This window comes from Portunus trituberculatus, chromosome 41 (assembly GCF_017591435.1).
Source record: "Portunus trituberculatus isolate SZX2019 chromosome 41, ASM1759143v1, whole genome shotgun sequence".
Taxonomy (NCBI): Eukaryota; Metazoa; Arthropoda; class Malacostraca; order Decapoda; family Portunidae; genus Portunus; species Portunus trituberculatus.
In genome coordinates, this window is record NC_059295.1 from 6871164 (window position 1) to 6882987 (window position 11824).

Sequence of the window (11824 nt, forward strand, 5' to 3'; positions counted from 1 at the left end):
TGTCTCACAATGTGTGGGGCATCTCCATTCTCACCTCTCATTGGGTGAGGAAATTAAATGAATGCATGCACTCTACAGTGCCCCATTGTTTCCTTCATAACACATCCTATGTTTTCTTTTGCAGTATGAAAATTATCAATTTATCACCTAGAATAAATGTCTAATGACTAGAGAATGAAAGTAAGTGAAGCTTATTTCTTGAAGAAGGACTGTACAATTTAGTGAGTGAGAGAATGAAGCGAGTCACTTAAGGGGGGCATAGGCTTTTTTACCATTGATAAAATATCCATTTTGTGATTATTCGTTAATTCAGTCCATAATATTCTAAATTATCGTTCGGTGATGTTCATTTGCAAAGATGAAATGTCATTTCTCCCAGGAAGCCATTTTTAAATGCCCCGCACTCTTGCGTCATCGCCTGAGTCATGCGGAAAAAAATTATGCATCATACATTGCTTATTTCAACATATAAGATTTTATATGAATATCTTTCTCTCGATAAATTTCACCCTTTGGCATCCTAGTCATCAGCAGGAGGCTGGAGTTGCTGGCAATGAGTCACAGACCCAGTGTTTGGGTGGACATGGAGGAGAAGGGGTGTCACGTTTGTTGCTCTATCATTTTCAGAAGTATCGTCCTTACAGGCATAAATTAACGAGATTTAGAAACAGAAACATCAAGATGTAATAAAGCAACCAATACAATGATAAAGAACCACAGCTGTCACTGATAGCTGTAATAATAAAGGATAATAATCATATGCATATCATCGCGTGAGGCAGCTGCAACCTTGTCCTGCTCTTCTCACCACGCGCCCCTTTCACACTGGCTGCCTCACACATCCTGTTCGATGTCTAAGCATTTGTTTCAAGCCTAGTTTACCATCACAACCAGCCTATTATCATTATACAATCAAAAATAAATGTTGACTACATTATTCCAAGAGATGATTTTGTCAGCCATAATCTTATGTATGTAGCATGTTTCTTTCGTTTGGAACCATGCGTGCTTTGGGGTCCAAGGGGTCTCCAAGCGCACAGGTTCGAATCCTGCCCATGGTCCAAGGGTTGGGATTCCTCACTCGGGCTAACAGTTTCCTAGCGGGTGGGGTTTGAGATAGGAGGGATATCAAAAAGTATCTCCTTTACCCCATAAATTCCCGTGGAAAGCCCACATGGTATAAAAAAAAAGTACCCTTGTTCTTTATTGAAACAAGTCCATATCTGCTATCATTGGGTAGTTGCTTATGGAGAGGTATCAAAAGCAAACAGACCTAACAACTCAACTATCTTGGGATGCTTCAGTAAAAAAAAAAGCTGAACCATGAAAAACTGCTGAATGCCAAAATACCAGTCCTGGCAATCTGTCAAGGAATCATGTGTGAGGGCAGGTCAGGACAGACTGGTGGTCAAGGAATCATGTGTGAGGGCAGGTCAGGACAGACTGGTGAGTCAGATCAGGTGGAGGGATTGGCAAGATTACACTCCAATGCTCATGTGTCACATTTCAGAAGGTGGGAAACTTTCATACAGAAGACGCACATTGATTTTTACATCAACAAACTGTGATGTGAAACTAAAATTAGAATGAATTCAGAATAACTTTGGAAATATGTACATTAATTCATGTAGATATAGAGGAAGAGAAAGACGGATAACAAAGAGGGTGAGAAAGACAGAGACAGGGTAAGGAGATGGGTTGGGATTGGAGAAAGAAGGCAAGCCCATGATATATGAAGTGGCTAAAGTGGGGGAATCCCAGTGAAGCATAGAGCCACACCTAAATGACCAGTTTAGATTGACTCAAATATAACAAAATTGAGCCTGTGATGGTGGGGCTGTCCTTGTTAACACAGGGCCATGGTGACGAGACATCATGGTCAAGGGCTGTTGGTATTATTATACTCTTACACCAACAGCAACATGGCTTTTGTTACCCTTCTCATCTTCTAGAGCTTTTTATTCTGAGTAACTTATCATGTTGATAAAAATCTTAAGAAATTTATCACTTTTTTGGGGGGAGAGCAAGCAACACCCACCTATATGATAAATTTCCGGGAACTGAGGAACGCCATTAGGTGTGTTTGTTCGTGTGTGCATATTGTCACATTATTTGCACACACGTGAAATGAATGGCAGCGATTGGTTCTTTTGTTTGACAATGCAGAACTGCCAATAAAAATACAGAATAAATCTAACCAATTAGAGTGGTTTGTGGAGAGAAGCAACATCATTTGAATCAGTCTATGGAAGATGTCTGAACGGGCAGTGTATCGCTTCAATTATATACATTGTATCGCTAGATGTTATGAAAATAAATAAGGTAGTGATTTTATACTAATTTCTTAAGTGTTGCTAGTCAGGTTACACTAGTTTGCTGTTGTTAGATGAGTTTAGTTGTGTTAGATAAGGTTAATTTTGTTCTGAGGAAGACATAATGATGGTGCATGTTGCCTCAACTAGGTTAAGTTAGGTCACAAGGGAGGCAGTGGTGTAGTGGATAAGGTGATGAGCATGGGATTGGGCAGACATCCACGTGTAGGTTTGAATTCCACCATGTACCACCTTGAAACTTCGCCATTTGTCGAGTGGTTACCAACAGGTCACCATGATACCCAGGTTCTAGGTGGTTGCACCAAAGATGCACTTGGGAGGTGATATGGACCTTAATATGGGTACCACTATAAATAAAACTTCCTGCACCACTAATGGATGGAAGCTAAACAGCACTTCCCATACATACTCTTCAAGTGTTCCTACAGGCACTAAAGGCCATAGCATAAAAAAAATATATACATATAAATATAAAAAAAAATAAAGTTAGGTACGGTTAGTCTGGTTTAGTTTAGGCTAGCTAGTTTAAGGTAGGTTAGGTTAAATTTAGGGTTAGCTTAGTTTTGGTTAAGTAGATAAGTGAAAAAAGGGTGGCACTACCAGCGGTGGCGGCCATTCATAAGGGAAGGAAAGGGTATTAAAAAATACTGATCTGTAAAGGAAACAGTGCATTCATTCAAAACAGGTAAAAATCTACCAGAAAAATAGTTTTATTAAGAAATGAACTGTTGGTGTAAATGTAAAAATTAAGCAGGCTGTCTTTACCCGATTCCCTGCAGCTGGACGAAAAATATCAGTCTTTGATTTCTTCTTCAGTTCAGCTGCCATCTCGCCTTGCTGTTCTTTCCCAGGTTGTGTTGGATGATTATGAGAATGAATCTCGGAAGTCCAGTTGGTAACCTCCTGAATAACCACTGCATTTACAAGGTGCTTTCACATTGCCAGATGTGCAACACCATGTCACCTTAGTAACCTTATATAATTTGCCTACCTCCACTGAGTAGTTACAACCCTGTGATTCAACTGAAACGAACGTTTCCCTGTTTAGGTATCATGTTCTCAAGCATTAGAGTGGACAAGGTGGGTTTTAATGTAATGCTCATGTCAGTCTATGATGAAGTGTGTGTTATTCCTGAAAAATTTTCTATGGGAGTGTTATGAGTTGCACATTACGAGAATTATAGCTACAAAATAACCAATTCCTCATTTACAGCAGGTGAGTACAAGACGCAGCAAATTTGCTTTTGTTGCAGACACTTGCATAACCTCATCACTACCCGAAGGAAAATAATTAAGACATACAAAAGTCGTGTGCAATCATTTAACGTCCGAAAAGAGTCACCCCAAATGGCATACGGCCAGCATCAGCGCAAATAGCCACAGTTATGACGACCACCTCCTCGTGTCCCCAGCTGGCCAGACGTAAACATGGCTCCCTCCCACCCTTCACTGTTTTACACTCACCACTGGCCCGCTTAAGGGCATTCTCCGGTCTCTGGTACGATCGCGACATCTTGGTTCTTCTATAGCATCACCCACACAAAGAAAAGTTAACCACAGTAGGCAGTGGGAGTGAAATATGTGGCCTCAGCCTCCCGCCGGCCACACGATGTCTCTCACTTCCCCGGGAAAGGAAGTGACGTCATGCGTTGTCATTAATATAAAGCTGAAAGTAATATGCATTTACTTAAAACGTTGTTTGACATCTATGCTTATATATATAATATAAATTTCATACGATAATTTGATGTACAATTAACATTTTACGTATTTTTTTTTTTTACTTGATTGAGTTCCTTCTTTGTTCTTCACTTTGTAAAATCAGTTTGGCTTAGAGGATCTTACGTTGAAAATACCCTAGATAATATTTTTTTATTATTTTACTAATTAAAGTTACTTGCAATTACAATATAATTTCCATGGAAAATGTTTTGATCCCTGCTTCCAGTGCTGCCAACTTAGCACTTTAAAGCTAAATCTAGCGCTTTTAAAAGTTATTTAGCGCTGATCTTTTCTATTTAGCTCCTTATATATATATATATATATATATATATATATATATATATATATATATATATATATATATATATATATATATATATATATTTTTTTTTTTTTTTTTTTTTAGCTCCAAGTTTAGCGCCATATAATTAATTTCAGTATGTATTTTCCTCTCCATCATGTACACTCTTTTTCTATCATGTGATATCAGTATCCAAACGCTTGATGTTTGCATTTTCAACAAACAATGGAGATTCAATTACGTGATACTGATGATTTTATAGATGTGTAAGGCTTTATTTTTTCAATAAAATAAAATCAAAGAAATCATGTCGACCACTCGTCAGATTCGTGTCCAAGATACACAGTTGTGTGTATTGCTGCTATTCCAGTCTGAAATGCTAGTTGAATTAAATACTATTGAGGTACTGTTATCATTAGTAATTTCGCAGACGAGACTACACTTTTCTGGCTGTATATTTTGTAATATTGGAAATAATGACACACTTTTCCTGACATGGCAACTACTGAGACGGACTGACAGTGGCATCTCTCATAGACAGGGTTTCAGGGATGGGTAAAGAAAGACGCGTGACGCTACATATTTTTCAGCAATAAATGTTAAATGAATGGACCATTATTAAGGATGCTACAGAACTTTACGAAATTTAGCGCTTTTTTAGTGTTTTTAAGGGGTGGATACAGCGACCTTTCAAATTATGAGTTGGCAACTCTGCCTGCTTCTTGTTGGACGAGTGGCGGGAAACCTTTATGGTGTTTACATATACCTGCGAGTTCACACGTGCCAATTTGCGACCGAAATTGCAAGTCGCTAAAAGTATCGACTGAGCCCTTCTACTCGGAAAACGTCACACATAGCGACTGGAAAGTATCGACTTTAGTTGGCGTCTTGGCAGTGTCGCGTGAGAAATTCTCTCTCCATGCGAAAATATTCTCTGGGTTTCACACCCCTCTGTTATCTTTGCTGAAACTCGTAGATAGAAGGATCTATAGGCCTGATATCCTAGCCAGAGTAAGCACGATCATCAATTGTCATTATAAGCGTATATAACACATCGTCAGTGGTCTTATATATAATGTATTATTTATTGAATACTTGAAGCCTTCAAATAGCTCCGGCAGGCACAGTTTCGCACGACACTGACCATCACGCACTTTCACTTTTTAAAATAAATGCAGCGAGTTTTACATTTCTTTTAGTAGCCTAGAGAAAAGGATGACTCATGCTGCTCCAGGAAAATTTTCAGTGAGAAATGTTCACTGCATGTTTACTAGTTTATTGGTAAAAATCGGCCAGCCCTTCAGCTCAGATGGGATGATGCTCATGTCCGCTCCAAGAGTCTCACTTAAATGTCGTGTATCATATTTATTTCATAACACATAGTGATCGTGGTAACACACATCAGTAGAATTAGGTCTCTTACAACTTTAGCTGGAAGGAAAACATAGACTTACCCCAAATAAACATGCAATAATGCAAAATATGATACGCAGTCGATCTGAGCAAAGAGGACTAAACATCCTCGAGTCATAAGGCTCCTTCCACTTCCATATTTGATAAAAAAAAAAAAAAAAAAAAAGCTAGGCTACAAAACAAATTTCTTTTGAAATATCTCGACAGAAGAATGAATCTATCATATTGACACAAATATTTTGACTTTCTTGGTGCAGTAGTATTAACATGTGAAGGGAAAATTGATGCCTTTCTTCCTTGCAATCCTGAGAACCGTCCTTCACGTGAGATTAGCCAATCTTAGGTCTGTCACTGTCAGATGATAACTATCTTTACTTCTGAGTCTGTAACCAATGGATGGTTAAAGGATGTCCCTACCTGTTCAGGATCAATCTACCTCACTCCAATGGGTCTATCCTCCCCACCCCATCCATGCATTATAGGAGGCCTACCTTTTCAACAAGCAAATTCCTCTATAGTCTGTCCGTTTTGATTATCTCAGAGCAAACCGTATGTTTGGTTGGCAACCCTGCCTCACCTCTGCTCTCGCTCAGCCCCGCTGAGGCGCAGATTGTCTCGTTACTGAGTAAAGTGAATAAATATAAATGTTTGTGTCGTTACTGAGTAAAGTGAATAAATATAAATGTTTGTTAATGAATCTGCGTCTCAGCGGGGCTGAGCGAGAGCAGAGGTGAGGCAGAGTTGCCAACCGAACACACGGTTTGCTCTGAGATAATCAAAACGGACAGACTTTTTTTTATACCTAACTTCCATTTCTAAAAGAATTCATGTCTAATTCTTCACTGTGCTCTTGCTATTGTTAATTGTTTGCTTTAACAAAATACACTACATTAATGGCCTTCTTAACAATAATACTGCTACTTTTGCAATAACAAACATGGCCTTCTATTCCTAACTCTTGGTAATATCCACAACTGATACTACAGGATTAGTTATGAAACATGAGGTGGCTGAATGTTCATGTTACTTTTCTTGCCGTCTTCAAGGTTTATGTTGTGGTTGTCTACAGATCTTCATAGCTAACAATGCTAGTCTTACTGGCTTCATCATTTATTTTGGAAATGATAGGGAAGTAATATTCCTTGGTGATTTTAACCTTCACACTATTAAGTGGGGAGCTGATGACATATAATTAGTGATACACCTCTCTTCAATTACTTTACTTCTATCTGACTATCTTCTCAATGTATTAAGGAACCTTCATGCCAACATATAATATACACATTGATTCAGATGTTTTCTTACCTTTTCCTCAGTGCCATATCTTTCTACAATATGTTTCCAGTGTGTCTAGCTTCTAGTTTATCTCTTCTTCCCCTAGTTATAGTCAGAAGCTGATGAATTCTCCATATTGATATATTGGCATATACACAAAGATGAAGAGTGGAAATACACAAAGATGAAGGAACATCTTTCTTATGTGAACTGGAATTTTGTGTTAGCTTATCTTTCTTAATAATATGCACTTAAATTTTTTCAATAACCTAATTGGTGGCACGGTCACTATGTGTTATGAAATAATTAAGACACGACATTTAAGTGAGACTTTCGGGGCAGACATAAGCATCGTCCTATCGGAGGTGAAGGGCTGGCCGATTTTTACCAATAAACTAGTAAACAGATAACATTTTTCACTGAAAATTTTTCTGGAGCAGCATGAATCATCCTTTTCTCTGGCCTACCAAAAGAAATGTGAAACTCGCTGTATTTATTTCAAAAAGTGAAAGTGCGTGATGGTCAGTGTCGTGCGAAACTGTACCTGTCGGAGCTATTTGGAGGCTTCAAACATTCAATAAATAATACATTATAAGACCACTGACGGTAAGTTACATGCATTCATAATGACAATTGATGATCGTGCTTAATCTGGCTAGGATATCAGCCCCAAAGATCATTCTACCTACGAGTTTCAGCAAAGATAACAGAGGGTTATGAAACCCAGGGGATATTTTCGCATGGAGGGGAAATTTCGCAAGCGACTGAAGTAAATGTAAACAGCTACGGTATCCGACAAAATGTCTTCCTCCAGTGGCGATGCTGAAGCGGTACGGGGTTGCTCTTCTTTTAGCGTACCGGAAGATTCAGCAGAAAAGAAAATGCATGTGGATACGTCCCTGGCTAAGTAAAAGGAAAAAAAGGAGTGTCTACCACAATCTAATCTTAAAAAGGCTATGCACAATTGCGATCAAATGACATTCTGACAAGTCATAGTTAGCTCCAATCTCGGTTCAAGGAAGCAATGTATTGAGGCCAGGAATAAGGCGAATAGGGTACTGGGGTTTATTTTGAGAAGTGTTAAAAGCAGAAGTCCCGAAGTAATACTGAAATTATACTTGGCGCTGGTCAGACCACATTTTGACTATATAATATGTGGTACAGTTCTGGTCCCCACATTATAGGAAGGATATAGCTCTATTGGAGTCGGTGCAAAGAAGGATATCTAAAAAGATACAGGGAATGAAGGATATTCCCTATGAAACGAGACTGATGAAACTCAAACTACATTCCTTAATGAGACGTAGATTTTTTTTTTTTTTTGTATGTAGGATAGAGGGCCAGCCAAGAGCAAAAAAAAAAAATAATATATATAAATAAATAAATTAAATAAAGTAAAAAAAAAAAAAAAAAGGCCCTCTTGGGTGCTGGTTCTCTGCAGGAAAGAAAAGTGTCAGCGAAAATTAGGGGGCAAATGCCTCAATACCAACCTCTTAAATGAACACAAGTCGTAGGAAGTTGGAAATACAGAAGCAGGAATTGAGTTCCAGAGTTTATCAGTGAAAGGTATGAATGATTGAGAGTACTGGTTAACTCTTGTATTAGAGGGTTGGACAGAATAAGGATGAGAGGAAGAAGAAAGCCTTGTGCAGTGAGGCCACAGGAGAAGGGGAGGCATGCAGTTAGCAAGATCAATAGAACATTTAGCATGAAAATAGCGGTAAAAGATAGAAAGAGATGCAACATTTCGGCGGTGAGAAAGAGGCTGAAGACAGTCAGTCAGAGGAGGGAGTTGATGAGACGAAAAGCTTTTGATTCCACCCTATCTAATAAAACTGTGAGTGAACCCCCAAACATGCGAAGAGTACTCCATACAGGGACGGATAAGGCCCTTGTACAGAGTTAGCAGTTGGAGGGGCAAGAAAAACTGGAGACGCCTCAGAACGCCTAACTTCATAGAAGCTGTTTTAGCAAGAGATGAGATGTGAAGTTTCCAATTTAGATTATGAGTAAAGGACAGATCGAGGATATTCAGTATGGAAGAGAGAGACAGTTGAATGTCACTGAAGAAGAGGGGATAGTTGTCTGGAAGGTTGTGTCGAGTTGATATATGGAGGAACTGAGTTTTTGAGGAATTGAAAATTACTAGATTTTCTCTGCCCTAATCGGAAATCTTAGAAAGATCAGAAGTCAGGCGTTCTGTGGCGTCCCTGCGTGATCTGTTGACTTCCTGAAGGGTTGGTCGTCTCTGAAAGGACGTGGAAAGATGTAGGGTGGTATCATCAGCGTAGGAGTGGATAGGGCAAGAAGTTTGGTTAAGAAGGTCATTAATGAATAATAGAAAGAGAGTGGGTGACAGGACAGAACCCTGAGGAACACCACTATTAATAGATTTAGGAGAAGAACAGTGGCCGTCTACCACAGCAGCAATAGAACGGTCGGAAAGGAAACTTGAGATAAAGTTGCAGAGAGAAGGATAGAAACCGTAGGAGGGCAGTTTGGAAATCAAAGCTTTGTGCCAGACTCTATCAAAAGTTTTTGATATGTCTAACACGACAGCAAAAGCTTCACTGAAATCTCAAAAAGAGGATGACCCAGGCTCAGTAAGGAAAGCCAAAAGATCACCAGTAGAGCGATCTTGACGGAAGCCATACTGACGATCATATACAGGATAGATTAAAAAACTTTAGACAAGCAAGAGATTGAAGCTATAGGACGGTAGTTTGAGGAATTAGAACGGTCACCCTTTTTAGGGAAAAGGCTGAATGTAGACAAACTTAAAGCAAGAAGGAAAGGTAGAAGTTGATAGACAAAGTTGAAAGAGTTTGGCCAGGCAAGGTACAAGCACGGAAGCACAGGTTTTGAGAACAATAGGAGGGACCCCATCAGGTCCATAAGCCTTCTGAGGGTTTAGGCTTGCGAGGGAATGGAAAATATCATTACGAAGAATTCTAATTGTAGACATGAAATAGTCAGAGGGAGGAGGAGAGGGAGAGACAAGCCTAGAATCATCCAAGCTGGAGTTGTAAGCACAGGTTTGAGAGAAGAGTTCAGCTTTAGTGACAGAAGACATGGCAGTGGTGCCATCTGGATGAAATAAAAGAGGGGAAGATGAAGAAGTGAAGTTCTTGGAGACGTTTTTGGATAGATGCCAGAAGTCACGACGGTAGTTAGAATTTGAAAGGTTAAGAGGAAACCTAATAGAAGTATTCAAGTGGTATAAGGGTTTTAACAAAGGAGACATGAACGAAGTTCTTAGGATCAGTAGCGAGGACAGAACCAGATATAATGGGTTTAACCTTGAAAAATTCAGTTTTAGGAGAGAAATGGGAAGAAACTGGTTTCAAACAGTGGTTGATGAGTGGAACGAACTCATTGGTCATGTAGTCAGGGCTGAGTCAATAGCATGGTACAATAACTTTTTGATAGGTAGACGCACGAGAACATTATTGGAACCACCAGCTGACTCAGTGACGTCATCCGGTCGTGTAAACAACTCCATATCTTCGAGTGAGTGTACATGTGTGGCAGAATTTGATCTTGGATTGTATGTTTCATGTGCCTTAATATTAATTTCTTATTGTTAGTATGGGCAAAGCTAGACCTTGTGCAGTGTCTAGTAATTTTAAATATTATAAATTCCCTAAGAACAAGACCATCGAGAGACAGTGGCTCCAAAAATGCTATCGTGCTGACACAGTAAACGTAAATAATGCCGTGATTTGTGAGCAACATTTTAGTTCCGCCCAAATTAAGCGCAATTTGAAATATGAGTTATTAGGTTTCCCAGTTCCATGGAGTTGGAGGGATCTAAAAACTGAGGCAGTCCCTGATCAAAATCTGCTATTTCGTGGACACGATAATGGAAGTGGCCTTTCTGCAGAAAATACAGGTAAGGAAACTTAGATTTACTGGATAAATCTGATCAGTTTCAACACTCCAAATTAGAAATTGTATAATCTGCTTATGCCTAATGAACGAAATTAGTTCTACTAGTAGCCTAGACCTAGTCCATAATTTACAGGCTATGCCAGCCTTACAGGCTACTGACTGTACCATGGTACAACAACTTTTGATGTCTCTCGTTATTGTACCATGGGTTTACACTCAAGAATAAAGTACCTATATGAAATGTGAATAGTTTAGGGCCGATCCAAGCTAAAGGAATGGATTGGATACACTCACGGTCCATTCATATCACATGCATTTTAATGACTTACGGTCCCCACTGAAATGCATTTAGTATGTGACAGCACCGTAAACAGAATGTGACCGTCCCTGTATAGTGTGGATCGCCTTTAGACTCATACATGCATTAGCCTTTGGCCTCTTGTAGTTTTATATGTAGAGAGAACAGTGAGGTGCTGAGGAAGACGACGAAGGTACATGAAGGCGAAGAGGATCAGAGGAAATCAATGTGCATTATGCAATTATGCATAATGTATATGGCTTGAAAAATCCACTAACAATGTTTTTGAGCCACATCTACTAGGCTATCTGACATGTCTTTATCCGTACAATATCTTGTCTATCGCTATGAAATATCATCAACATTCAATCACTAATGTGTATCATATTTAATAACTAATGGATCATGAAAAGAAAAAAGTTTTATATTAATTATTCATGATTTATTGAGTAGCAGACTATCGCGATCAGAGCTGGCTAGGCGAGTGGATGACGTCACAGAAACAGCGTTTCAGAAGACTTACCAGTAGGGCTGTGAGTTCAAGACTCTTGTGCGTCTACCTGTCTCGTTATTGTACCATGGTCAATAGGG

At 39.2% G+C, this 11824-nt stretch overlaps 1 protein-coding gene across 1 annotated transcript in view; it reads right to left on the reverse strand.

Annotated features, from left to right (window-relative positions):
• Window positions 1-3969, reverse strand: part of LOC123516821 (eukaryotic translation initiation factor 3 subunit A-like) — a 29401-nt gene extending 25432 nt beyond the window's left edge. Inside the window, exon 1 of the mRNA XM_045276529.1 lies at window positions 3798-3969. Coding sequence (XP_045132464.1) covers window positions 3798-3846 — 49 coding nt within the window. The 5' untranslated portion in view covers window positions 3847-3969. The remainder of the gene's footprint in view (window positions 1-3797) is intronic.
• Between the last annotated feature and the right edge of the window lie 7855 nt (window positions 3970-11824).